This window comes from Mytilinidion resinicola (genome assembly GCF_010093595.1).
Source record: "Mytilinidion resinicola strain CBS 304.34 unplaced genomic scaffold BDZ99scaffold_28, whole genome shotgun sequence".
NCBI classification, from domain to species: domain Eukaryota; kingdom Fungi; phylum Ascomycota; class Dothideomycetes; order Mytilinidiales; family Mytilinidiaceae; genus Mytilinidion; species Mytilinidion resinicola.
In genome coordinates, this window is record NW_022985464.1 from 39668 (window position 1) to 65923 (window position 26256).

A 26256-nucleotide genomic window follows, 5' to 3' on the forward strand; every position below is an offset into this window, starting at 1 on the left:
AGACGTAAGAAGGGTGTATACGGAGTAGAAAAGGGGTGTACACCGAGTAAATATAGGGTGTACATTTAGCAGCGCCCTTAAAGAAGGCCAATGCCGCATAGGTGCTCTAGCTGATAATTTAGGAGAATGCTAGAGCCTAGCCGGCCTGACAGTAGAGATTGTTGGTCGCATGATCTACACCATCACAGATAGTCACAGGAGGAAGCCAATCGACAGGTACCGGCAAGGGAGGGAATGTAGTGACGACGAGCCCTGGTGGGCAATGAAGACGGGCGAACAGAAACTGATGCCGGGGTGAAAGTAGAAGAAGTGGGAAAAGAACGTAAAGTAATATAGAATTGTACATGTACAAGCCTCACCACCATCCGAGTAGCTACTTGCCTATATGCATACCGATCATTATCTCGGGTTCGAAGGGGTTTCAGTGCTGCATGCTTGACGAACACGAGGCCCTCCGCTTGGTGGCCACATCATGGGACTTACTCGAGAGACATGCTTGGATTTTGAGTTATAGAGTGACTAACGTGTCCCCTGTCTGATGAGATCAGTTTGCAATCTTTGAGGGTTGCCTTGATGAGGCAGCGGAGTTGTAGATGGAGGAGGCATCAAGTGAGGTTGACATTGGATTTGAGCACGGTCGCACTGCAGGCAATTGAGGCAACCTGGCAACCTTTGTCCCACCGGCTGACTCGCGTGCGTACTCAGGAACAGCAGGGATATCAGCCCTATATAAACCGTCAGCTCCACCTCACACCTTTTCCACATCTACAACACCAACAACCTCAGATCGGCCTCAATTGTTTGCCGCCCACCATGTCCAACCAAACCCTGGATCCCTCAACCCTCACAGCCTTCGGCAACGTCGCTGCGGGCCAGTACGTTCTTCCTCCACCCCTGCACGGTCCCATACCTCAACAAAAAGCACACATAAGCTAATACATCCTCAGCGACGGCGTCCTCTCCGACCCCACAGGCGCGCTCGTCATAAAACCCTGCACCCCTGCGGAAATCGCCTTCTACGAATCCGTCACCACCTCGCATCCCGACCTCGCAGCCTACGTACCCACCTATATGGGCACGCTCTCGCTCAACCCCGCCGCCACCGCCGAGGCCTCGACAGAGGATCTGGCCGAGGGGATGATCCAAACCGCAGACGGCGCGCTAGAACGACTGCACGGGAAGAAGCTCGAAACAGAGCTCTCGATCGTGCTCGAGAACACAGCCGCGGGTTTCTCGAAGCCGAATATCCTTGACCTGAAACTAGGCGCGCAGCTGTGGGACGAGGGCGCGAAACCTGAGAAGCGAGCGCGGTTGGACAAGGTGTCCAAGGAAACCACCTCTTCCTCTCTCGGCTTCCGGATCGCTGGAATGCGGACGTGGAGCGCTGTTCCTTCCCCACTCGCCGAAGACCTGAAGAGCTTCGCGGAGGTGGAAGAAGAGACGGGCTACACGGTGTACAACAAAATGTACGGGCGCAAGTTCAAGGCGTGGAATGTGGTGGAGGGTTTCGAGGCGTACGTGCTCCCGCCGGGGACTAAGAAGGGCAGGCGGGAGCTTGAGCGAGCGAGGCGGGTACTCGTAGAGTTTGTGGATGGGGTGAGAGAGGTTAGGGATATCTTCAGGAGGAAGGAGAGTCGAATGTACTCGGCGAGTATTTTACTGGTCTTTGAGGGCGATGCGGGGGCGTTTGGTGAGAAGGAGGACCTGTTGAAGAAGGTGCCGGCGAAAAAGGGGGTGGAGGCGGAGGTGGAAGATGAGGAGGATGATGACGATGAAGAGGAGGAGCTGCCGAAGCTTGTGTCGGTCAAGATGATCGATTTTGCGCATGCGACGTGGACGCCTGGCCTGGGGCGGGATGAGAACGCTCTGCAGGGGATTAGTAACACACTGAAGGTCTTGGTAGAGCTGCTCGGCAAGGTCAATGCTGAGATTGCAATGTTATAAAAATCTCCTAGTCTCTGAACCTATTTGAGCGCTGATAGAAGTACATTGCCAGATACCACTTTTGAATGTCCAAAGTTCCCATCTGGCTGCCCCTTCCGCCAGTACATCGCTTTTACCCACCCTTCTTGAAGATTAGAAAGAGAGATACGGGGGTATAATGAATAAGTCTAGCCAACCAATCCCGATACATCCTCCGGAAACGTCCCCATAACCATTGCCGTCGTCGGTATGGCTCCACTTAACGGTGCCAGTAGCCTCACCTTCTCCTTCGTGTCATCCACATCTGCGACATAGATGTATCCCTTGATGCTCGAGTCCCTGATCGCCTCATGTCTGTCCGTCATGCTCGCATTCGTAACAGCAAGTAGACAGTTCAGGATCGCAGGCGACGGCGCTACGGTCTCGTATATCGGCGCCGTTGTCGACCCATACACGTCGTCGTCGTCATCACCAGGGAGGAACGAAGAACCAACGCCCGCGCTGGCATCGTTGATCTTGAGGATTTTAATGCTGCTGTAGCTGGCCCAGTGCGTGTGCGGGCTTAGGTTGTTGGAGCCCTGGCCGAAGAAGTAGGAGCGGATTTGGGATTGGCGGAGCTGTTGCATGTAGGCCTCCTCGCGGTCGACGCAGCCACCGGATTTATCGAGCTTGATGACGGAGATGAGATCTTCGGAGGGACGGTTGGAGAATTTACGGGAGAGGTCGGAGTAGAGGCGTTCGGAGCCTAGGACGAGGAGGACGTTGACTGTGGTATGGTCAGCATTGGTCGATTTGACGGGATATCACGGAACTATGGATATCCAACAGCATCGCAAACGTACCAGAAAACTCCGATATTATATGTGTAATATTCTCATATACCCCTCCCTTCCCATGACTGCTCGCGCCAGCGGTATCAATGATACACCCGCTCGCTCTCGCCTGCTCATCCTCCTCCAGCCTACTCGTCACGGCGAGCGCTATCCTGGTTACTAATGGCCTGAATGTCTTCCCCTCCTCCGGACTGCCCAGCCCATACTGATACACCAGCGGCATCTTGACCGGCACCGCACTGGGTCCAGAAATGGGACTACTCCCCCAACCCCCGGCCTCCTCCACATCCAGCACACTCGCAAACGTCGTCGCCGTCAGCGCACCAGGAATGCTCAACAATCCCTGCCTGGGATCCAAATTCACCACCACTGGCTGCCGTCCGCTCTTGGTCGCATACGCCGTCAAGATCTTGCACAGACTCGTTTTCCCCGCGTTCTCTGGCCCCACCACCAGCACCCGGGGCCCAATCTCTTTCTGTGTCTCTGCCTTCTCCCGTGCGTTCTCCAGCGCAAAGTGCAAGTTCGCATAGCTCGTCATCTGCGTCTCTTCGGCGACATACTCGCTCTCAGGCTCGCCTGCGAGCTCCAGTCGGCACCCGTGCCACGTGTAGACAGCGCCCTTTGTGCCGGATAGAGTATAGGCATCTTTGGAGTTGGGCGCGAGCTCGGTGCCGAAGAGCTCGGCGGTGCCACTGAGGAGGCGGAGGCGCAAAGTGCGAGTGAAGGGGACTTCGAAGCGGTATTCGCTGCCGGCGGGCAGGTCTTGTGTGCGGGTCTCGGTGGAGGAGGGGGCAAGAGCGGGGGCAAGGGAGAGGCCGGGGAGGGAGAGGCCTGGGAGAGCGGTCATGGTCGTTGTTGGGATGGTGAGGTGGTTGTGGGAGGGATGTAGTGAGGAGTTTGGAGCTTTGTGGAAGCTCGAGCTTGGACCATGGCGTTGGGGTTTTGACGTCGTAGAGAGAAGGAGAGCTTCACCTGAACAACGATGTTATCAATGTCGTTAAAGCCTCTACGAGGATCAGACACGCTGGGAATGCAGAGCCGACTTATGATTGATGCTCATTGTCTGGATTGTGACAGGTAAAATGCGGTCCAAATAAGCGATCCTCGTTCCACACTTGCAATGTGCATCTCTCCTGGGCACCTACAGCAAGCAACACAGCATAGCGCTCAATCATCCGGCTCACTCACATCGATTTCATTAATGTCCCCTATCTCTCCTGCGGGAAGCTCATGTTCTCAGCATAGGCTCATAGTTCGAGGAAGACGAGTATCAACCCTATTTCCCCCGGTCATCTGCAAATGCGTTCTGATCAATGGCAAACTAGCCTGTACCTCCGCTCGGATAACTATAACAAGCGTTTAGTTTTTCGATTTATCAGAAGTCTCGTGAACTCGGGAACGGGAAGTCTTAAGGGGGGAAGATAGAACACAAACTCCCTCCTTAATTTTACACTTTTGTACCTACATTTCCGCTTCCCTTCCGCGTTCTCATCCTTATTTCAAACTACAAAGAATTAGTATCATTTCACGTGATAGTAGAAGGCGGTAAGCGTGGCAACCCCTCGGGCGTCACGAGGTTCTAAACTCGGATTATCTCCACCCCGGTTCCTACGCTCATTTTCTCGCTATTTAAGTTCACGTTTGTACTATTCTACCGTCTTCTTTGCGCAGGTTCTTGGCTGCATTTTATGCTAGCCAAAATGTGGTCTATCGAGCCGGAATGGATGTTGTTCGGTTTGGAGCTCTAGTCATATGAGCTCTATCGTGAATCATGTTCTGGGTGGGATTTGGTGGTGGTTTTCAAAACGGAAACCACATGTGCAAAAATGGAGAGGACGGAAATTTCTTCTTTAGTGATACTCACCATCATTAAAATGGCAAGCCGGCTGTCATTTTCAAATATGCTGCGTCCCGATCATTGGATCATGGAGAGCACTATTGACCGTTTCCATCGATCATCATCGTCTTTAACGAGAGATGACTTCACAATGTTTCGTTGACCACCATCTTTCCTTTTCATTGTCAAACCACCATAAGCTTTTGGGCGTGTACTTTCAGATCAGTGTCTTCCCCTCTCTTTCCCAAGCATCCAACATGAATTGTGTTGTAGTGGATTTTTGATGGGGTTGACGTTTTCATTCTAATTCTTCAAGTCTGTCCTGGTAGATGACTTATATAAGCCTTTTATCTCTTTCACTATCTCCCTGATACCAACTGAATCTTCGGCAAGCCGCCCTCAGGACATTCACCAACTACTAGATCACGAGGCAGCTGGGGGCCGGCATCCTCCTGTATTTAGGGACCTAGCGGCTCGATCTTCCCTCCACATTCTCGCAACTCACCACCGACCCCCGGTTGCACCATTTCACTCACCACTACCTGCTGTTCTGTTCGCTACACCGCCACACTTACCATATCAAACTTCCCCCTTCAGATTCGCTCAGAATATCTTCGGTAGTTGGCGCTATGTTGCCAAAACGCAAAGCAGATGCGATCGATGGAGATGGGGTTACTGGTACGAGACCGCCAGAATTGAAGGCTCCACGGCTTCCCTCAACCACTGCCCGAGGAGTAATCCAGGCCGGGTTGGCTAGTACCACTACAACACAATCCAACGCAAAGCAGCTTCCTGTTCCACGTTCCGAAGCTTCACATGCCATCGGAAGGGGTGACACCAATGCTAGCAATCAAGATAAGCATATCGAGGGTTCACTGCCTTCAAATAGTCACGTAAACACACAGCTAGCTAAGGCATCTCAGCCCGTTGACGCAGATCAGAACCTCAATAGCTCTGAGAGTGTCAACGTCGATCAAAATTCTACAGAATTGCAGCATCTTGGCGCCGATGGGACCATTCAAGACGGAGCAGAAGCGACAGTGGTTGATATCACTCCAAAATATCCGCCCCTCACCAAGACGTTCAACAACTCCGACGAGGCGAGACAGTGGCGATTGTCACATATCACAACTAAGCCATACATGGATCCATCGACCGATGCGACGATTGCCAAGGTCGCGTCGAATCGAGATAAATGGGTTCTACGATTATATGATGCCTTCCGCGATATCACCGACGTGGGGGATCTAAAGGTCACAAGCGCAGCATATAAAAACTTCGTACAAGACGCTGCTTACGACACAAAACGTATAGAGGCGGTGTGTCATGAGATCCTAGACGAGATCCTCTCGCTGTGCAACGACGGTTTCCAGCTAGAGAAGGACTTGGACTACACAATCCGCTCTCGAGCGACCCAAGTTGAGAAAAAGGACAGGTCTTTGACTTGCAAGCAGCGACTCAAGAAGATTATCAACGTCATCCAGGTAAGCATACTCCCACGCCTTTACGAGACCATTAATAACATAAACTTAGGAGGAAAAGCAAGTGTGCTTCGATCTGATGAAGTCTCCTTTTGGAAGCCAAATGATGAAAATATTTGTCAATGCTCCAACAGCATGCGGTCGCGTAAGTCTCTCATTTCCTCATCACGCGGGGGATGGAAAGGTGGCACTCTAATTTCAGGATAAGCTGCCGTGAGCGTGCGCTTCATGTCACTGTTTGGGGTGCCTCAATGCATTCCCAGAACTCTGAAGCTCTTCATCTTGAGCTACGTGGAAACTTGTTGAAGCACTTCAAGCAGTGGCAGACAGGTGTACACACGAGGCAGAATGCTTGATGAGCGTGCCACTTTTTCACGATCAAATTTGTATCAGATCACACTAACGAGTATTCCACAGGCTAAGGTCAGCTCCCGAACGAGTAACCTTCGGCGGTCGCAGGTCACCAAGGCGGCCAATGAAGCCACTGGTGCCGCTAGAACAACGGCACCGAAAGCGCTTCGACGCAAGAATAAAGATTATAGAGTCGAGTCAGATTCTAAGGCGGAAGAGAACGTGCGGGAAACTTCCGCTAACAAAATTGCCTCGCGGGGTGCGTCGGGCTCTCAGAATGTTGTTCAGAAACAGGCTCCGTCCAGTTCCAAGGACCTAGCGTCGAGGCCTATGTTTGAGCGAGCCGTTAGAAATGGAATGGCTGTAAACTCTAGGACTACTGCAGCCTCTCAACAAAGTCGCCAGAATCAGGATATTCACGGCTCGGCGATGCCTGTGGCGGTTTTGGACCCATCTCCAGATTCAAGACTCCGAAGTCCAATCTCTGCTTCCGGAGTACCAGGACATACTAGTATTCCAATAGGCAACACTGTACCAACCGCTCCTGCGCAGAGTTTCGTTCAGCCAAAGCACCAACCCACAGATTCCACCTCACGCCCAATCAAAGCCGCTACACGAAAGAGGAGGAATGCTTCCGCGACGACGCAACCACACAAACAAGGGCGAGAGGCAAATGCTGGGAGCTCTACCCCTCTACAGCATAAGCAGGTTTATAATAGCCCTGCGGCCACCCAGCCGCTGCAGCAAGATCTCAGCTTTGGAATCAATTACACGCAGGCACCGCAGTACAACGTCAATAGCTCGACTGAGACTCATACGGGTGCTGCAGCCAGAGCTCTGCAGCAAAACTTTAGATATGGAGGCCGTACAGTCTACGAAGACCTCATTCAGCAATCTCAGGCGTACGCCGGCGCTGCAGCCTCACCACTGGCACAGCAGGACTTCAGCTATGGAGTTAGCCATACATCAGCTCACCGCCCGGGCACCAACAACTCGCCCTACTTCCAGGTCCTGGCCGATGCACCAACTACACCGTGCAATTTTGAGAATGACACAGACGGTTCCTTCCAGAGCTCGTTTTCTGTAAACTATGGTCAATCCGCCGTGACCCCGGCAGTACCCCATCCCGACTGCATATTCCAGGACGGGGCATACTACACACCAACCTCTAGAAACTCAAACGATTACCGACCACCTGGAGCCGACGTTTCGATGGCTCAAGTCGATTGGATGGCGCTTGCGAATAATGATATGTATCAGGACGCGATGAAGCAAAGCCGCTTGGGCATGGGGAAGGAGAATCTCAATCCAAATAAGCTGGATGATGAGCTGTGACGTACTGTGGAAAGCACAGAACATGCTAGAATGAAGGTGTAGAACTTGTAGAGCTTCTTTAATATTTGAGAAGAATAAAGACGACTCTCAAAAGAAGGAGCTGTGCTCAAGAACATCGTGAATGATCTCTTAGATGGCCAGAGCAGGTGTTGCGGTTCGCTGTTTTCACTATCGAAGATGGCAAGATCAGATACGAGAATGTCCATATAACTAATTATCTCTTGGTACTTTTGTGATGCTGTGCCTTGTAGCAGATATCCACACACTGCTCCTTCACCGCTTGTGGTGCCTCATGGTATTGTCAGAAATCCTGTTGGCCAAAAGTCCCGCCTTTGAACAACTGGTAAACTCGTGAGGCCGCCTTAAGCAGCGGCAGAGGAATGAACACGATATTGGAAATGTGACTCGGCGCCCTAGATTTCTAAGCCATCAGAAGACATCATAAGTGGTGGTAGAAAAGTGTGCGGGTATCTATAATCGCGCACTGTATAGTGCGCCTTAGGCCTTTCATCATCGCTTTCCCCCCCCTGCGTATTCCCAGTCCTCACCCGTAATACAGGAACACGCCGGGCGCCTTCCCAAACTGGAGTTAAGGCTCGTCCTAACCTCACAACTTGACAATAAGTTACACACGGGAGCCACTCTACCCAATTCCCTCTCTCCTCTACCGTCTCAGATTAGGACCCGCTAAATGAAACCATTTGAACATGTAAACCCCGGTAGTCCAGAGATCAGGCCTTAGTACAGAAAAAAGAGTTATTGTCCTTCTCATATTTGCTCAGCATGTAGGAACCAGTTCGTGCGATTCGGACTCATTCTTAGCGTCCAGGTCTCGCTCCTAGCGCGATCATTCGCCAGGGCCATGTCGAGGATTGTCTTCAAGTTCGTCAGCAGATTCGGAATCGCCTTCAACTTCGTTAGCAGGATCGGAGCCGTCGTCACTGCTGTCGATGTCCACGATATGCCCATTAAGTCGAGGGAGAGTCATTTTGTCCTTTCCGTTCCGCTGAAGGATGTAATGGACAGCCTGAGGCGGACTTCTTCTTTCTCCAATATGCTGTACTAGGCTGTAGTTCATCCGGCGAACAAGAGTAGGCGTAGACATCGTGGAAAATCTGGGCGCTGGAAACTCGACTTTCATGACCTTAAACAAAGCTGAGCTCATGTGGTTTCGTGTGTCGATGTCCCAACCGCATGCACCAATCAGTTCCTTTCGGTAAGGATTTTCCTTTTCGTACTCGTCCAACTTCGCATTTCTCTTCTTGCCGCCGTCCAAAGCGTGCACGTTTTGGCTAGAAACCGCGGCTAGTCCTGCATTGCAACAGTCAAGGATGACGAGCGTGTCGCATTCCGCGTCCATGATAGTTGGACTGATATCTGACCAGTGTACCTCGGCGATTGGTTGGAAGGGGTCCCTTTAATCACATTAGTGAAGTTTCTGAGACGTTCATATCGTGTTTTCTGGGTAATTACATACTTTTCGTTCCTGAGTATTGTAGTGAGACCCTCTTGGTCCCCGTGTTTGCCCCAGTTTCTGTGGATCATCCGCCACAGATCTTCTACGTTGTCAGGGTAATTGTGGCTTGAAGAGGAAAATCAGGTCAGAAGGAGCGGACTATGGGCGATGACGGTAGGGCTCGGGGAACGATACTTACCTAACGAGAGAAAGCATGTTGTTCTCGGTAATTCCCCCATGCCCATTGTAGTGAACGATGAACAAGGTGTCATTTTGGGGGTTCAAGAATTCTTTCAGCTGCTCCTTAACATTGTCCAAGGCGTTGTCCATTTTTATTTGACGTAGAAGAACTTCGTAACCCAGGCTCTCGAAAGCGCGTGTAACATTTCTGGTCTCGTTTTTCAAGCTCAGTTCGCTGAACTCGAATGTGAAAAGCATAACCTTGACTTTCTTATAGTCTTCGGATGGCTTAGCACTCTTCTTGCTATGGAATTTCCATTTCTCGGCCTTGTCTTTCTTGGGCTTTTCTTTCTTATGCTTTTCTTTCTTATGCTTTTCTTTCTTATGCTTTTCTTGCTTGGGCTTATCAGGCATGTCGACTGTCGTATGGTCTCCTTTGCCCTTATCTGTCCGGCTTTTGGCACTCTGATCAGACATGCCGAAAGCAAATCGTAGTCAAATAAGTGTCCTAGGTTTTAGCCCTCTCGGTGGATATCGTGGGTGGGGCTTATGAAGCCAGCGGGGACAACAAAACTTATATTTGATCGATAGCTAAAGCAACAAAGTATGTGATGGCCATGACAGCGAGGCTTGAAGCTGTATTTATATAGGTAGAACTCAGCTTGTCTAGGCGATCCAGTTGCTTGTGAGTAGGTGGTAAGGCGCATCGCATACTCAGCCCGTTCAGCCGGTCAAGAATGGGCTTCACGTCGCCATGCAGTATCATTACAGCGTATGGATACGTCCGGTGAACTAGCGCGGATATCAAGCCACAAAAGTCAGCCGCAAAAGCGGGATAATCATGAAAGTAACGCCTTGCGGTACCGCCGTGCTTTTAGCGGATCCAGCTCAGCCTTGGTAAGAATTAGTCTAGAAAAGGGCTTCCTCCCTTCTAATCCCACCTATCCCATCTGTGGCTTGATTTCCGCGCTAGTTCACCGGACGCATCCATACGCTGTATATCCCAGTAAATGGGGCAGCCAATGAACGCCGAAACCCCCAGGCGAGGTCTGCATGATGCTGTTTTGGTCTCACCGGCAGACTTCTGTTGTTCAGCAAGGGCACCGACGTCAACGCCCAGGGTGGAGCGTATGGAAACGCACTTCATGCGGCTTCAACGGACGTCATAGCTAGGTGGAGGAGGTTCTTCGCTGGGGCTAAGCGGCGAGAAATCTAAGCAGACTTCTTGCCGGGTTGAGCAAGGAAAATGCGAGGCAGGTGGCGTGGTTGAGATGTTCAGATGGGACCCGCCTCGGGCTATTTGGACCCAACTTGAGCACATAATTGAAGTGGACCGTAAGTCGAACCAAAACAATCAAGGCGATATATTCCATGCGATTTGCAATTCGTTATGGGACGTTTGTACAGTGCCCTGCAGGTTATCCTCCATATGGTACTCAATGAAAGTGCTTCTGCAAATCGAAACGTTCCACAAAAGTAACGTGCCACCTGCATCCGCTACCTAAAAACGTGCGTCCGCCCCATGCATCCGATCGTGACTCGGATGCACGTTCTATCGTGGCTCGGATGCACGTTCTATCGTGACTCGGATACACTTCTATCGTAGCAGGCGCGCCTACTACAATGAGGCCGGATGCACATTCTATTGTGGTAGACGTGCCTGCTATAATAGAACGTGCATCCGCCTCCTTTGTTGCCACATGCATCTCCTAGGTAACGTGCGTCCGCCTTACGCATCTAATCGTGGGGAAGATACACGTTCCATAGTGGCAGACGTGCCTGCCATGATAGAACGTGCATCCGCCACTTGCATCCACATGCATGCAGTAACGTGCCTCCATCTCATGCATCCCATCGTGGCAGGCGCAGAGCTGGTCCAATATCTAGACCTTCAGTCAACGAATAGTTAATAACATGCTGATCTAGAAAGAAAACCTCTTACTTTCTTTGAAAGCTTAAGGGTGTTACCGGTTCACGAAATGAGCGACAGCGTGTTTGACAATTGCCATGGAGAGATTTTCTTTCCTTGGGCTTATTGTATTCATCCGATTCTTATCGTAACAGGTATCATAAAAGCACACCCAAAAGCCCAAAACCAAGCCTGTTACGCACAAGCTGAAGCAGAGCCTATCCGTCCCAATCGCCAAAACCCGCCGTGACTGTCGCCGGTCATTACGCCATCGCTGAAAAGCCTGTTATACAAAGCATCACGAAACCATAGCATCGGTCTCTCCATTTCCGTTCATAGCATCGTCTTCATCATCACCTTCCTTGTCAGCATTGAGACCCAAGTCCAGCTTGTCGGGTATGTCTTTGCCGGCATCTCGGGCTTTCCTCTCGGCCCACGCACGCAGCCTGACGAGGTTGCGTATCCGTGCTTCTCGTCGTGCACCTTGGCTTCCGAGTATAGCTTCATTTACTCGGGTTGCCACGGTCTGTCGGAGAGCGGGATCCAAAAGAGCCGCTAGTGGCGGAGCTAGGTTTTCAGGCGGGAAAATGAGGAGGGCCATCGTTCGCTCTAGGTCTTCTAGGAACTCAGGATTTGTGGGTGCACGCGGAGCGAGTTGAGAAGTCGCGAAGGTAAGTGCGGGGGTGATGTCCGCATCGGGTGTCGTCATACATTTCCGGATCAGCTCGATGAGCTGGAGGCGAAGTAAGGCGAAATGGAGGGTAGGGTCTAGGTCGAGAATCTTCAAGTCCAAGTACTCGTTAGCTTGATCAAATATGGTATGTAGCTTGAAGAGAGTAAAGACTTTGACGTTGCTCATACTGAGGACTGAAGTGTCGTAGGAGTTGGTTATCATCAACAAAATTATGAGTGGTGCATGAAACATAGATAATCATAGCAACGGAGTGAGGCGACTGAAAGCGCACTGGGCATACTGACTTGAGGATTGAGGTCATTGATCTTGTGGATGGCCTTCTCAATGTCGCCGGCGTAGATAGCATTTCTGATCTCCACTCTCGGCAAGATGGATTCTTCTTCGATCGGTGGCTGGATGTTAGCCTCCATGGCAAACTTCTTCGCTGCCGACGGATACCCTTCGTTGATCAGGTAATCCATTATGACGAAGTTGATATCACTGTCGATAGCATCGAGCCTAGTTAGCCAGATATTCCCCATGGGAATAGACGGAGACGATAGAGAAGTATAAGAGTGGGCTCTTTGATCAGACAACAAATTAACATATTCTCCACACGAAATTTTCGGAGAGATTCCCAATTTGATTTTAACACATCATGTAAAGTGGGCAACAGGAACAAGACGGTTCGAGCTGGTACTTACGTCTTGGAAGGCTTGATCTCGTCTACGCGGCGCTGGAAGGAGTGCCGCGTGGTTGGCGTCGCTGCCGACACTGAAACAGTGGAGGAGCTCTTTCATCGGGTAAGCTTTGCAGGCAGCAACATGCGGGACCGAGACGGTTTACCATCTTGGGTGGAGTGTGCTACCGTATCTCCATCAGTCGATGAGAGGCGCGACTCGACCAAAGCCGGGTGATGGGGGAGCTGATGAAATTTTTGAGAGAATGTTGTGGGAAGACGATGGGTTGACGTTGGCGGGAAGAACTCGACTTAGAGCTACTTAGCGGCTTGGCACTTTGTGGCACGTGCTTCGGACCTTCTTCTAGAGGTATCTGTTGCTCACTTATGCCTCATATCGTGTCCTTTCGTTTTTTCAACCGGTCCTATTGCTAACACAGTACTACCCCTTCTCACGCCTACGCTACCATGTGCTGAGATACCTTTTCCGGGACCCAAAAGTCGAGACTTTCCAGTGCAATCATGGCCCCAATAGACCGCTGTGACTATTCGCCGCCATGGGGGAACGCCAGCATTATTGGAGTAGCTGGGAGCTCTGGGTCTGGCAAGACTTCACTGGCTCTTGCGATTGTGGCGGCTATGAATCTTCCCTGGGTCACTATTCTATCCATGGTTGGCTAATTCTGCCACCACCCATGGTCTCGTGACCTTTACTAAAGCTGGCAGGATTCTTTTTACAAAGTCTTGACGCCTGAACAGTCGGCTGCAGCTTTCAGAAGCGAGTTTGATTTTGATTCGCCAGATGCTATTGACTTTGACAAATTGGTGGATGTACTGCGTGATCTGAAGAAAGGGTATTGAATCTTGCGTTTTCGTTTTGACCGTCATCATGCTAATGTGCTACTAGAAAGGTGGCTGAAGTTCCAATATATTCATTCGAGAAGCATGCACGGCTTGATAAAACAGTTTCTATATATTCTCCGCACGTCTTGATTCTAGAGGGGATCTTGGCTCTTCACGATGAACGTGTACTTGATCTGTTAGACTTGAAGGCAAGTAGCTTAGGGAGCTTCTGTTTCATGCTCTTGCTAACAGCGAATGAAGATATTCGCTGAAGCTGATGGAGATCTCTGCTTGTCCCGAAGACGTAGGTCTTTGTTATCTTGATGTCTAGTCTTTAATTGACACCCTTCACAATAGTCCTACGTGATGTCAGGGAAAGAGGTCGGGATATCGAAGGCTGCATCAAGCAATGGTTCAACTTCGTCAAACCTAACTTCCACAAATACGTAGGGCCGCAGCGAGAAATAGCTGGTAAGTCAGTCCTGTTGAACAATCATTGTCGAGACATATCTAACGGCCTCTAAGACCTCATCGTCCCGAGAGGCATCGAGAACAAAGTAGCCATAGGTACATATATCACACCCTTTCTCCACTATAAAGCTTTCTCTCACGCCCCTAGGCATGGTCGCCGACCGCGTCGAAAAACTCCTCGCCCATAAATCCAAGCTCCACCAAGTCGAGCTCCGCCGCCTGGGAAAAGTCGCCTCCGACAGCCCCCTCCTCCCCAACGCCCTAGTCCTCCCCCAAACCAACCAAGTACTCGGCATGAACACTCTGCTTGTCGACCCCGCCACCTCAAAAGAAGACTACATCTTCTACTTTGACCGCATGGTAACTCTCCTGGTCGAAAAAGCTATCGACTTTCTTCCGTTTGAGCCGAAGCAGATCAGGACGCCGCAGGACTATTTGTACATGGGACTCAAGAAGAGCGGGGAGGTCAGCGCGGTCGTGATTTTGAGGGGAGGAAGTACGTTCGAGACAGGATTGAGGCGGAGTATTCCGGACTGTAGGACTGGACGAATTTTGATTCAGACAAATGATAAGACGGGAGAGCCGGAGCTGCATTATCGGGCTTTGCCTGCCGGTACGTGTTTAATTTCCGGTTAAGAGTAGTACTGATGAAAGATTCTAGACTTGTCAAAGGATGAACTCGTCCTTCTACTGGATCCACAAATGTCGTCTGGAGCTTCTGCTTTGATGGCGGTCCGCGTGCTCGTCGATCATGGCGTCCCAGAAGAGAAAATAGTCTTCGTGACCTACATGGCTGGCAAGATTGGAGTTAATAGGCTACTCAGCGTGTTCCCCGAGGTTAAGGTTGTGATAGGACGAATGAGCGACGATTTGGAGAGCAGATGGGTGGAAACGAGGTATTTAGGATGTTGAATAGCACAGCATGTACATATAACGAAACACCACCTCTATGCCAACAACGCATATTATGCACAATGGTATTGTCCCCGCGATACAAATGACGCGTGCAACTCCTCAACGCCTCTAATGCATGTCGCATTGACACTCCCACGCTACCTTCAGCTCGATAAATGCCCAACGCTACTTAGGAACCCGTCGCTTGAGCATCAGAGGAAGTACTCCGTCGTCACTTCTTTTCCTTGCTGTTGCTGCTGTTCGGCTCGGTGTGCATCGTTTTCAGGCGCTGCGTCAAACACATTAAAGAATCTTCCCCCCTTGTCGCTAACCTCCAATACACTCGCCATGTTCCCACATCTGTAACAATAGTTCGGTGCACTCCACACTGTGCTCAGCCGGTCGTCGTATAATATCTGGTACCCTTCCTGGCACAGCTGATGCGCCCGTAATATGTGCGACATGGCGTTGACCTCGAGGAACTTCTTCACCACCTGCGCGCCGAATGTGTACCCCGCGCCCCGCGGGCTCAGCGAGAACTCGTCGCGCTCGGAGTCGGGGTCGCTCCAGACCAAATCGGCCATCGGGCCCTCGTGTGGGATCTCGCGGAAGCGGTCGATGATCTTGATCTGGTCGATCGAATGTATCGAGGGCGACAGGCCGCCGTGCACACAGAATATCTGGTCGTCAATCACTACGGACAGAGTCAGGAAGTCGAACATGTCGGTGAAGTAGTGCCAGACGTTTGCATTGCCGTATTTGCGCGAGCACTCGGTGTAGAAGCCATAGGACTGTGTGACGCCGCGGGACTCGTGGTTGCCGCGGATGAGGTGGATGCGGTGGGGGTAGCGCAGCTTGAGGCAGACGAGGAGGGAGATTGTTTCGACGCTGAAGAGGCCGCGGTCTACGTAGTCGCCTGTAGTAGTGGTCTCAGTCAGCCAAAGCTTTCATGCAGGTGTCGCGTGCTGCGGAGCGGCCGCCAACATACCTAGGAACAGGTAATTCGTGTCTGGACACGGCCCGCCGATCTTGAATATCTCCATCAGGTCGAAAAACTGCCCGTGGATGTCACCCACCACCGTGACGGGCGCGCGGATGTGTACCACATTGCTCTCCTTCATTAGCAGCTCCTTCGTCTTTGCGCATATTGCCTCGATGACCGACTCGGCTAAGAGCTCCTTCTTGGACAGCCGTGATATGCACTCATCGAGGTCGACAGTTGCTGCCGGAGACTGTCAGCCTTGCAGCCTGGGTGTCGCAGTCGGGCGGAATACATACACGGAAGACCTGGCATGCTTGGGGCGTGGAGGGGGGTATGTCTGCGCCGGGCGCTGCATCCGCCGGGGGTTCAGCGACAAAGTGAGGCTAAGCGGGTTGCTAGCAGGCGGCCGTATCGTACAATCATGTTCGACACATCTGAGCGAGCAGTGGCAGGGCGGAGGGCGGGCGTATAATTATTCAGTAGTGAGGCAAAGGCGCGGCGACATGTCGTCCAGAGCGAAGCTGGCGGGTGGACCGTGCGGGGAAGCTGCGAGTCACGTTGAGGCCGCTTGAGACGTCAACCTCCTCTCTTCCTCTCGTCACGCCGCGACGTCGTGTGCCCGTCGTCTGCTTTGCATTCGTTTCTGCTACATTATCTCGCCGTCTGCTGTTACTGATTCCCAACTCAATAGTCAATTCTCTCTTGTTCGTGCTCTTGTAGCTCCCATAGCTGCTGGGCTGTTGTGGCCGCCGGACAGCAATCCACACCCGCGCCATATCTCACTTCAGGGGACAATTCATCAATCTGCGCCATAGCTCACATGACGAGCCTGTATTTCCTTACTTCTTCCTCGTGGACGCGTCAATAGTCGAATTTTCATAGAATCGCCTTTCTCGCCAAGACCCAGGCCCACGGTTCGTAGGTAGAGCCAGGTAAGGTTTGATCCACCCGTCACAATTGTCCCACATCTGCCTTCCTCTCTCAAATTCATCAAAACCTCACCTCATACATCTCGAAACTGTTGTTCCATTCTCATATTTTATAGCTCTTACACTTCGTCATGGCTTGGAGCGGCTCTGGCCAAGGTGGTGGCTCTGCGGCACCCTATCAGCAGCCGCCCTACACCGGCACTCAACCGCCATACCAGCAACCTGCGTATGGACAAGCAGCCCAGCAGTATTCTCAACCGCAGTATAGCCAGCCAGCATCCTATGGTCAGCAACCTTATCAACAGCCACCATACCAAGGCCAGCCGGCAACGTCACCCCAGGCCGGAGCCCCATCCGGAGCGCCGTCCGAGCGGTAAGTCAGCTGCAAGTCATTCCAGAACGTTCGGCTTCACTTCGGATACCGCTTCCTATAGCCCCTTTACTTTCGCTCTCCTAGCAACGCTAATTCTTCTAAGGCCTGCCAAGAAGAAAGGTAATCCTGTAATAACTCGCTATCCACCACCCCCAGGCTATCAAGGCCCCTACCAAGGCTCACAGCCCGGCTATCAAGCCCCTCAAGGTGGATATCCGCAAGGTTATCAGCAACCCAACTACCAGCAACCGGCCGCGCAAGGCTACCCCCAGCAAGCCGCTGGATACCAAGCACCTGCCAATTACCAACAGCCGGCAGCTTATCAACAACCCCAGACCTACTCACAAGGGTACTCAGCGCAGGCGTATACTCAACCCCATGCAGCGTACCAAGCACCAGCACAGGGATATCAACAGCATCAGTCTTACCAAGCTGCCTACCAAGGCTATCATCAGACTGGCGCACCTGCTGCAGCTCCCGCCGACCCAAACGCAGCTGCTTACCAACAATCCGCTCAAGCTTGGCAGGCTCCTTACCAGCAACCTTATCCCCCCAATGCGAACGGCTACAGCTCTCAGCCACCTCACGACCCGAACGCAACACCGGTGCCAGCCTCGGTTCAGCCTGGTACTGAGAAGTCGATTTCTATTCAATCGGAGAATGCGAGTGTAGACCCCAATGACCAGAAGCCAGATCTATACCTGGGATGGGATGATTGGGATTTCGACTTCGACGGCGCCATCTGGCCGAAGGGAAACGAGCCCATCGATCCGAACTTGAGTCTGGGCGTTTTGAGTGAGTGTCTTGCTAGAAGTTGTTGGGTCACTACTGACTTGACTAGTATGGCATCCTCCTAAGCAAGTAACTCGTGCCCTAAAGTCGACCTTTGATGAAGCGGAAGAAGATGCCTTGAAACCACCTAAGCCCAAACTCGGCAACGGGGAATCCTGCTCCATTTACTTCGGGCTGCGGAATTCGTACGAAGCCCGCCTGGATGTCAGACAGACGGATGACTGGGAACATGTCTGTGATGATCCAGTATTCACGAAATTCCCAGTGGGTGAGACAGAGATGATTCGTATCGATGACGTTATTCGCAATCGTGATCGCCCAGATTGGGAACACCTTGACGATGAACTCCGCTTTGGACGGGATGAGGATAGGAAAAATTCGGACTGGAATATCATGGACAATCTCGAGCAGGCCTTAGAATCTGGACAGACTTCTGCTGGCAAATCAGCTCCTAGTGTCAAACCCGAGCGAGGCTTGAATCGCTTGACTCAAGGTCAAGAAGACCTACTGTTGAAACTAGGCGTTACCGGATCGCCGACGCCAGCTGACCCAGATGTGCAAGTTGCCGTGTCGCTTGATGCTCAAGAAGAACGTGTTCGGACGCCCAGTCACCCTCCACGGTAAGAGCTTAGTCTTATCCATCTGATTTGCGTATGTACTGACAGGTGGCGAAGATCCTACGAAGATAGGAGACCACCATCTCGATCCCATTCATATGGTGGATACCGGAAGAACAGCTACGGTCCACCATCGCAGCAGCGCGCCTATAGCTCGATGTCCCACCCACGACCGCCACCGCCTCCGCGTTCCCCACCTTTTGGATCTTGGAAGCGTCGTCAATCGTACGATAGGACGAACGGAAACGGTGCCTTTGATGGCACTCATGAGAGTCCCAAATCTGACGGCAGCCATCGCACTCTCGCTGGGTCTGATTTCGGCGGAGACGACAACAACACCGTTGCTAATGATCCAGAGATAGATGCCAAACCGCAAGTAGGCAGCTTCGCTGAGCCTCGCTTGGACCGTACCGACAGCTCGACCTCACGCAAGCGAAGCTACGATGATGGTGAACCGGAGGAGAAGTTACGTCAACACGACGATTTTACCCCTAGATACAAGAGACGCCAACCCCAAGTCGCTGCAGCTTATAGGTGAGCCCCTTTTCCTGAGAAGGCTGATCGCTTCTAACCCTTGCTAGCCGCCGATGAACTCTCTGTCAATTCTACCCATACTTCTCATCTTGCCAAGTTTGGGCAAGTTTTCTTTTTCACTTCGATTGTACCATACACTTTTCATTGTACTTTGGGGCTGGCGGCTTGTAATTTTGTCTACTAACCAGACGACCGATTTTCGGCTCTTGGTCTTACCACCTTTTAACTATACCAGACTCGCAAGGGTTGGAGCTCGCGGTCTGCCAAACTGTCACAGCACTAGGGCGGACGTCCATACTTCCTTTTGTCTATGGAGTTATAGTGGGCATTGGGTGGATCTTGTTCCTTTAAAAAAGTGGCAATTCTGCCAGTCGGTTTCGGATCCCACGGCTGTCCTTTCTATGGATTGCTGGCATTTGCTTCTTTCTTCCGGTAGACTTCTCTTTTCTCACCCCTTCAGAACTCAGAGAACTGTCAGCCCTTACCTTCTTGTCATCAGGTTTAATACAATGTTTCTGCCTCATTGCCTCACTTCTTGATCATGACACCTCATTCTACAACCTCAAATGTCACCATCAACCTCTGCTCCGTCAGTCACACTCACTCGTCATCTCAAATCGTTCAGTGATCCGAGTCTTAACAACATTGTCTATATACTTTCAAGACGTGTGCCTTTTTCATCATCCGTTTCACGTTGATTCGTCCAAGGTAGATTTGTTGTGTCGATGAGTACGACTATTCGCGGGATTCGATCGCCTTTCTGCGATTATGTAGACCATTAGTAGGGACGGTGGGTAGTCAAGGGGGAAGCGATGATGCTGGGTATTTGGCCGACAGAGTGTTATCGAGTTACAACATCCCACGGCAAAGGTCACACCACTAATTTACTCACAGGATCATAACTTGATAATGTCAAGATCCCCAAGAGGTCTTGCAGTACTAGGTCAGAGTTTGGGCGCACGGATAAACCACTGCGCAGGTTCCACCCTTGCTCACTCGACACCACCGTGGGGAGCAGCCCCGCTAGTAGGCGTTCGGCCGGTTAAAAGGTAGCCTAGTTCCCGCTGCATCGACCTTTACACTGTATCTGAATATTGAAAAAGTCCATGGGGTTACCCCAAGTAGTCGCAAAAAGTGTCTAAACTTATGTCGCAGGACTGTAGTAAGTCTAAAGTCTTCAGCTTTGATGTCACACGCCGTAGTCCCTCAAAGACGCCTCGGTGCACCCACGTTTCAAGGCTTTGGATGGGCATACTGAGCAAGAATGGGGACTCCAGGCAGCTCGTACGCCCCCAGACGTGTAGATTTTCGGATCCATCGTAGGCGCCTCCAGGAACTTGAGGTCAGATGGATCGACGTGACCCTCAACACTTCACAGAAGCATACTAGGACTCAGCTTGTCTGAATAGAAGACACCATGATTGATCGAGTTTTGACGAACTGTCAAAGGGACTCGCTCATTTCTATTATCTCAAGGGCAAAGTAACCACAGTAGCACGAATTCGATGCAATTCTCTTCGTCTAGTCTACGACGACTTGACCAACCGATCCCCCTCCCCCTCCTCCTCGCTCTCCTCTTCACTCTCCGTCTCTTCCTCCTCCGTACTCTCCTCCTCCTCACTCTCCGTCTCCGTCTCCTCGCTCTCCTCGTCCTCCGCCAGCCAATCATCCAACGACTTCTCCTTAACCCCATTCGCGCTCGCCTTCTTCGGCGCCAGCCCCGTATCCCCAGCAGGCGACCGACTATAGGCAGAGGTAGGCACCGCACTAACCGCGCTATCCAACCGCTCACTCGCCGTCTGGCTTCGCGACGCCATGGGCTCGTAGTCCCGACTCGAACTCACCACTTCATCCCGCAGCCGCGCGTCCGGCTCCTGGCCCTCCGCTACCCAGGGGGGCAGGTCCGAGTACCCCCGTAGCCCGCCGACGCCGCCCTCGTCCCCGACGACTAGACTCGCGCTGCCGAGGGTGTAGCCCTTGCGCGCCTCGCTGGGGCTCGGGGTCTGCGGGACGGGTTTCGGCGCTAGGAGCAGCAGCGACGCGAGCTGTGTTGATGACGGGGTGGCGAGGAGGGCGCGGTAGACGCGGGCGCGGTCGCGCAGGTCGTAGGATGTGTCGTAGCGGGTGAGTAGAAGGATATAGTGATACAGCGCCGGTATCGGATACATGTCTTTCTTCTCGGGTTCTTTCTGTTGCTGCGGGACCTCGACGTCGCGGAACCCGCTGTCATCGTCCAGTCCATCCAGTAGCGACGGCGAAGCTTTTGGCTGTGTCTGAGGTGGGTCAGGAGGCGGGTTCGCGTCTAGATAGTGCACGTAGACTTTCGCAGCTAGCAATACAATCTGCAACTTGGCCGCCTCCGCTTCGTCTGCGAAGCCCTTTGCGAGAATGCGCAGCACGTCGGCCGCGATGTTGTTCGCCGGGTCGACGCCTGCGAATTCGCCGACGAGCCAGATGATGCTGGCGCGTGCCTGGGCGCTGGTGGCGGCGTCGAGGTGCTTTGCGAGGCGCACGACGGTCGTGCGGTGCGCGTCCGGGTCGCGCTGGATCAGGTGGCGGATCACCTCGAGGCTCTCGGCGACGAGGTGGGCGTCCGCGGAGCCGATGTGCGCGAGCAGGAGGCGCAGACAGCGCGCTGAGGTCCGGGGAGAGGTCGCGGAGCTCTGCGCGCAGCGGCCGATGGCGCGCACGGCTTCGCGCACGAGGCCCGGGTCCTGGGAGCCGCTGCTGCGGGAGAAGTGGGAGAGCTCGGCGAGGATGAGGGACTGGAGTCGCGGGGGCGCGTGGGGGAAGATTAGGGTCAGGAGTTCGAGTTTTAGCCGCCAGATGTGCGGCGCGTCGGTACTACGGACGAGGAAGTGGGTGTAGTGGCTCACGAAGGGCTGGGGCCGCGCGAGGCATACTTGCACGATGTTGTAAAGGGCGATGTGCTGGATGTCGGCTGCGGAGCGGAGGAGGGAGATGAGGGGCCCGATGGCGGCATCGAGGTGGGCGGGCGTGCCTAGGTAGAGGTAGCAGCGCGCGACGGCGATGACGACGGCGGAGTTGCGGGATTGGAGGAGGGGGGAGGCGGATTTGAGGAGGAGCTCGAGGTCGGGGTCTAGGACTTGGATTTTTTCGTAGGATTCGGAGGATTCGGAGTCGGGGGAGTCGGAGTCGCTGTCGTAGAAGCCTTTTGTGGTTTTCGTGGTTAGTTTATTAGTAGTGCTTGAGACGATGGTCTTCTTCACTCGTCGTGTCCGTCTTGGGAAGCATTTCCGTGCATATACCATCATGAGCCGTAATGTCGCCAGCTGTCCCCACTCATCCATGTCGACCAGTTTCCGTATCAGACTCCTGTAGTGTGGGTGTATCAGATCTATTCGATCTGGGCACACTTCCAGAAACGCAGCTACAGCCGCTCCAGCAACGAAATACTGCTTATCCCCCAACAGCGTCGCGAGAAATTCCAGCAGTTGCGGTAATGTGCTCGGATCCAACGCATAGCACTTCGGTACTGCGAGCGCAGCCGCTCTCCGGACATATGGACTCATATCCCCCGCGCCTTTCTTGATGCCCAGGCTCACAATCTGCGAGATGACGGGCACACGAATACCGGACATGACGCGTAGGGCGAGGGCCCGCACCTGGGGATTTGAGTCGGCGAGCGACTTTTGGATCGTGTTTATAGCTAGCAGGGCGGTGTCGGGCTCGGCTTCGGCATGGTGGAGGAGATAGATGTAGACGAGCTTTTTGACTTCGAGGGAGGGGGACGCGACGTTTTTGATTACGGAGGTGAAGAAGGGGAGGGTGGGTTGATTGCGGTAGTCCATCTATATGCATTTGTTAGTTGTAACACGCGAGTAGGGATTGAAGAGACGTATTGAGAGCTGGAAGGGTATTTATGATGTCTTGCGGAGTTGAAACTTGAGATAGACGTACAGTAATCACTTTCCGTAACCCCTCAAGCACATCTCTTTCTGTGCGGCTATCCAGCAGCTTCTTGAGCTGGGCGGCTGGCAGAGGCCGAGTGGAAGTCTTGCGGATATAGCTGGCATCTCTAGCTGCCTCGAGCGTGAGGTCGCGAGCTGTGAGGCCGTATTAGTAGCTGTATGGCTGACTTCGAAGGGCCTGAATAAGGTTTACCTGTTTCCAGCATGCTGGAGATCCTCGATATGGACTCCATTGCGCAATCGTGGGCGCCGAGAGGGCGAATGTAAGGACGGAGGTGGTTGCTTGGCGGGGTGACGTTGAGGTGGGATGGAGATCTCGGAATCGTGACCTACTCAGTCTTCAAACCTTCACACAACCCACGGGGGGACTCCTTACCACGCCAAACAAGGCTACAAGTCAGTCAAGTCTCCATCTACTTACTCACAGAACTTTAAGAACCTATAGCCTGAACCTCCGCCATCATGTCTCCAACCCTCCTCACAACAATCTCGTCATCACATCCCCAGCCCTGAGCTCCAACCCGCAATGCCACCACCACAACCCTCTCAACCAACCATCCTCCACTCCCTCACGACTCCCGCCCTCCTAACCCGCATCCTCGCCGCGCAGTCCCCCGCGCCCGCCACGCTCGTAATCTGCTCCACGCGCCCGGCCTTCCTCGCCCACCTCGTCCACGCGACCAATACCCCGAGCTCTAGCCGCTCAGACGCGCTGACTCCGACTCTGCATACCCTCGCGACGTCTTCGCAGATCAAGCTCGTGTTTTGTCCGAGCGTGGCGAGCTTGTTGGGGTGGTTGGGTGTGTACAAGGGGACGAAGGACGTAGCGGGTGCAGGAGCAGGGAATGGGGACGAGGAAACGAAGATTATCAGTGGTGCAGGAGCTGGAGGCGGGCGGATACTGTATCTCGTCGATCCGCTAGCGCTGCATTCGCACACGCCCTCGTTCTCGGCGCAAGGGCTTGGGAGGTGCTTTGCGGCTGCGGTGGAGGCGGCGGCGAGGGCGGGAGAGGAGTTGGTGGTTGTGGAGTGCGGTGGGAAGAAAGGGATGAGTTTGGGCGTGGAAGAGGGGGGCAGTGAAGGTGATGATGCAGATATGGGTGGTGGGGATGATGGAGGTGTAGGTGGGCGAGAAGATAATGCAGAAGAGGCTGGCCGAGGTGAGAGGGATGAAGATCCGTGGGAGCAGGAGGTTCCGATATTGAACACCACGATGCGTAGGCTCGGGGCTGGGAGTGGTGAGAGGGGCTGGGCCGGGCGGACGGTGAAGGTCAGGACGGTTGCGGAGAGGTGGTTCAGGTTTGACGTTGACGGGGAGATAGAGGTCCCAGAAGAGGAGAGGGAGCGTATGGATGAAATGTAGGTCACGGTTCATGGACTTATAATCAAAGAAAGTGTACAAGCATGTAGGAGTATCTGGAATTCATTCAAATGCCGTGTAAAGCCCATTGATTCGAATCTCGCTCTGCCTCTACTCGCCACCATATAGTCCAACCTGTGCCGTAACCAACAGCCGTTTTATGAAGTAAACCCCTCAACCAGAACACCGGTATTGACCCTCAAACCTCCCACATGAATATCAGCTCATCTCTCATAGTCACGTCCACATTCGCTCTTCTGGATCGGCCCAAAGTGCCGCAGACCATCAATCACAGGGCCCTACCAGTCTTTCTTGATGTCAAAGGCCCACTCAAACTTCAGATGCGTCTCGTTGTCGTCGTCGACGAACTTGGACATGGCGGTGTAGTGGCCACGGGCAAGCATGCCGCTGGGAGCACTCTCTGTCTCGACTAAGGGAAATACCAGATTAGCTTGGTTCAGGTGATCCAGTTGGAAAAGCGGAAGGCGTACACTTCTTCTCCCAAATTGGCTTGTCCTCAGTGTTCGGGCTGAAAGAACCCTGTATTCCGTCAGCATGCCAGCCTCAGCTCGCTCAGCAACAATGTAAACCCACAATCATCTCCTGCAGCTTATTGACCGTTATGCCCTTCCGCTTGACGACCTGGAGATATTTCATGCCCGAGAGGATCTGGTGCTGCACCTGGAAGGTAGCCTTCATCCGAAAGTCGGCGCCCTCCTTGATAGAGAAAGGCTTATCCTTGAGTGCCTCGATGGCACCGGGGGCTTTCAGGTCGATGATTATGTCTGGGCGGCCTTCGACTTCCAGACCGAGGGAAAGGATAATGCATTTGCGGGGGTCGTTGGGGTTGGAGATGGAGTTGCCGGATCCGATGCCAAGTGACTCTTTCCACTTCTTAAGGGACTCGTCGTTCTGGTCTTAGGGGTTGAGTTAGGGTAAGATATATAGTAGATAAATGGTGCAATGTTTCCACAGATTGCAACTCGAAGGAATATCAATCTTGAGAGGCTTGCAGCGGGACTTTTGGGTAAACAATGCTTGGTGGGGGGATTAGGTCCCCGCGATGCAGCCTCGGCCTGTTGGACACCACGGAGCGGGGAACTATACAGAGCAGATACGTTCAAGCTGAAATGAAAGAACCTGTCCACTTCGGAGCTTCTCCATGCTACTCACCTAGCTTGTGGTACTCGTCAATGGTCTTGGACTCGGCAACCTTGAACCCCGCGGTCGCCTCGGGCTGGAGCTCGTCGTGGTGGTCGGCCATGTTGGAGGGTTGTGGTGATTATGGCGGTAGAGGGTAGATTTGTGGGATGACTGGTATGCTGGTTCTGTACAACCAGGCGTGTTTGGACAGAGGAGGGGAATGCTGTGGTGTTGCAAGCCGTTGACTGACAAGTGGGGCAGCAACCTTCATAAAACACATGTGGGGCTGGCGGTGAAGCACAGCTAGGCCGTTTGAGGGAATGGCCCGTGAGCACTCTCGGTCCTGTTCGCTTCCTGCTGACGTGTATCTCAGCCTTTGAAACAGAGGGTGATGCCAGAGTGTGATGCATCTGCTAGGAGACCTATCAGTGTTTGTGTATGGGGTATAATTAGAGCCTATATGGTGGCGGTGTTGAATCTTGAGACGGCTAGGAGAAGCACTCCCGCCAATCGCAGCCGCAAGGGCTGTCCCGTAGCCTCTTCTAGAGACAGCACAGCGAACGACACCGGGATTATGGATATAGATTTACGTCACAGTCATACAATGTCCGTTTATCAAGGCCAAATCAGATGAACGTTCGGCCATCTTTGGTTCTCTGTCAAGTATTCTCGCCTCCTTGAAATCCTAAATTCATACATATTGGAAGCCGGTGTTTCCTTTGATATAAC

The 26256-nt window shown here is 52.7% G+C and overlaps 11 protein-coding genes across 11 annotated transcripts; 5 read left to right on the forward strand and 6 right to left on the reverse strand.

The window, feature by feature from the left end:
• Positions 1 to 762: 762 nt before the first annotated feature.
• On the forward strand, positions 763 to 2113 carry BDZ99DRAFT_453787 (SAICAR synthase-like protein). The gene is made up of 2 exons (XM_033718346.1): positions 763 to 875; positions 948 to 2113. Exons 1-2 carry the CDS (start codon positions 814 to 816, stop codon positions 1942 to 1944), a joined length of 1059 nt encoding a protein of 352 aa, XP_033570016.1. The 5' UTR covers positions 763 to 813; the 3' UTR covers positions 1945 to 2113.
• Positions 2112 to 3603, reverse strand: BDZ99DRAFT_453788 (Clp1-domain-containing protein; the record flags this gene model as incomplete). Its single annotated transcript, XM_033718347.1, has 2 exons — positions 2112 to 2689; positions 2766 to 3603. The coding sequence occupies 2 exons, from the start codon at positions 3601 to 3603 to the stop codon at positions 2112 to 2114; spliced, it is 1416 nt and encodes a 471-aa protein (XP_033570017.1).
• A 1619-nt stretch (positions 3604 to 5222) lies between these two features.
• On the forward strand, positions 5223 to 7945 carry BDZ99DRAFT_547570 (uncharacterized protein; the record flags this gene model as incomplete). Its single annotated transcript, XM_033726899.1, has 3 exons — positions 5223 to 6077; positions 6127 to 6219; positions 6492 to 7945. 3 exons carry the CDS (start codon positions 5223 to 5225, stop codon positions 7758 to 7760), a joined length of 2217 nt encoding a protein of 738 aa, XP_033570018.1. The 3' UTR covers positions 7761 to 7945.
• A 662-nt stretch (positions 7946 to 8607) lies between these two features.
• BDZ99DRAFT_526801 (uncharacterized protein) lies at positions 8608 to 9873 on the reverse strand (the record flags this gene model as incomplete). The annotated part of the gene is made up of 3 exons (XM_033726177.1): positions 8608 to 9175; positions 9238 to 9342; positions 9416 to 9873. 3 exons carry the CDS (start codon positions 9871 to 9873, stop codon positions 8608 to 8610), a joined length of 1131 nt encoding a protein of 376 aa, XP_033570019.1.
• Positions 9874 to 11424: 1551 nt separating this feature from the next.
• On the reverse strand, positions 11425 to 12938 carry BDZ99DRAFT_468398 (uncharacterized protein). The gene is made up of 4 exons (XM_033721231.1): positions 12825 to 12938; positions 12683 to 12771; positions 12284 to 12479; positions 11425 to 12086 (listed from the first exon to the last, which is right to left on the reverse strand). Exons 1-4 carry the CDS (start codon positions 12825 to 12827, stop codon positions 11604 to 11606), a joined length of 771 nt encoding a protein of 256 aa, XP_033570020.1. The 5' UTR covers positions 12828 to 12938; the 3' UTR covers positions 11425 to 11603.
• A 127-nt stretch (positions 12939 to 13065) lies between these two features.
• On the forward strand, positions 13066 to 15177 carry BDZ99DRAFT_468400 (uridine-cytidine kinase-like protein-like 1). Its single transcript, XM_033721232.1, has 8 exons — positions 13066 to 13329; positions 13384 to 13511; positions 13565 to 13709; positions 13762 to 13804; positions 13858 to 13971; positions 14026 to 14067; positions 14120 to 14584; positions 14633 to 15177. Exons 1-8 carry the CDS (start codon positions 13180 to 13182, stop codon positions 14881 to 14883), a joined length of 1338 nt encoding a protein of 445 aa, XP_033570021.1. The 5' UTR covers positions 13066 to 13179; the 3' UTR covers positions 14884 to 15177.
• Positions 14803 to 16159, reverse strand: BDZ99DRAFT_547584 (serine/threonine-protein phosphatase 4 catalytic subunit; the record flags this gene model as incomplete). Its single annotated transcript, XM_033726900.1, has 3 exons — positions 14803 to 15781; positions 15854 to 16087; positions 16144 to 16159. 3 exons carry the CDS (start codon positions 16157 to 16159, stop codon positions 15078 to 15080), a joined length of 954 nt encoding a protein of 317 aa, XP_033570022.1. The 3' UTR covers positions 14803 to 15077.
• A 748-nt stretch (positions 16160 to 16907) lies between these two features.
• Positions 16908 to 19149, forward strand: BDZ99DRAFT_526805 (uncharacterized protein; the record flags this gene model as incomplete). Its single annotated transcript, XM_033726178.1, has 5 exons — positions 16908 to 17149; positions 17253 to 17944; positions 17991 to 18561; positions 18616 to 19092; positions 19140 to 19149. 5 exons carry the CDS (start codon positions 16908 to 16910, stop codon positions 19147 to 19149), a joined length of 1992 nt encoding a protein of 663 aa, XP_033570023.1.
• A 1361-nt stretch (positions 19150 to 20510) lies between these two features.
• Positions 20511 to 23267, reverse strand: BDZ99DRAFT_468404 (ARM repeat-containing protein). Its single transcript, XM_033721233.1, has 3 exons — positions 23218 to 23267; positions 23014 to 23159; positions 20511 to 22904 (listed from the first exon to the last, which is right to left on the reverse strand). The coding sequence occupies exons 1-3, from the start codon at positions 23228 to 23230 to the stop codon at positions 20619 to 20621; spliced, it is 2445 nt and encodes an 814-aa protein (XP_033570024.1). The 5' UTR covers positions 23231 to 23267; the 3' UTR covers positions 20511 to 20618.
• A 106-nt stretch (positions 23268 to 23373) lies between these two features.
• BDZ99DRAFT_468405 (uncharacterized protein) lies at positions 23374 to 24473 on the forward strand. The gene is made up of 2 exons (XM_033721234.1): positions 23374 to 23420; positions 23470 to 24473. Exon 2 carries the CDS (start codon positions 23551 to 23553, stop codon positions 24385 to 24387), a length of 837 nt encoding a protein of 278 aa, XP_033570025.1. The 5' UTR covers positions 23374 to 23420; positions 23470 to 23550; the 3' UTR covers positions 24388 to 24473.
• Positions 24437 to 25648, reverse strand: BDZ99DRAFT_503453 (E set domain-containing protein; the record flags this gene model as incomplete). Its single annotated transcript, XM_033723968.1, has 4 exons — positions 24437 to 24814; positions 24876 to 24924; positions 24979 to 25301; positions 25558 to 25648. The coding sequence occupies 4 exons, from the start codon at positions 25646 to 25648 to the stop codon at positions 24684 to 24686; spliced, it is 594 nt and encodes a 197-aa protein (XP_033570026.1). The 3' UTR covers positions 24437 to 24683.
• Between the last annotated feature and the right edge of the window lie 608 nt (positions 25649 to 26256).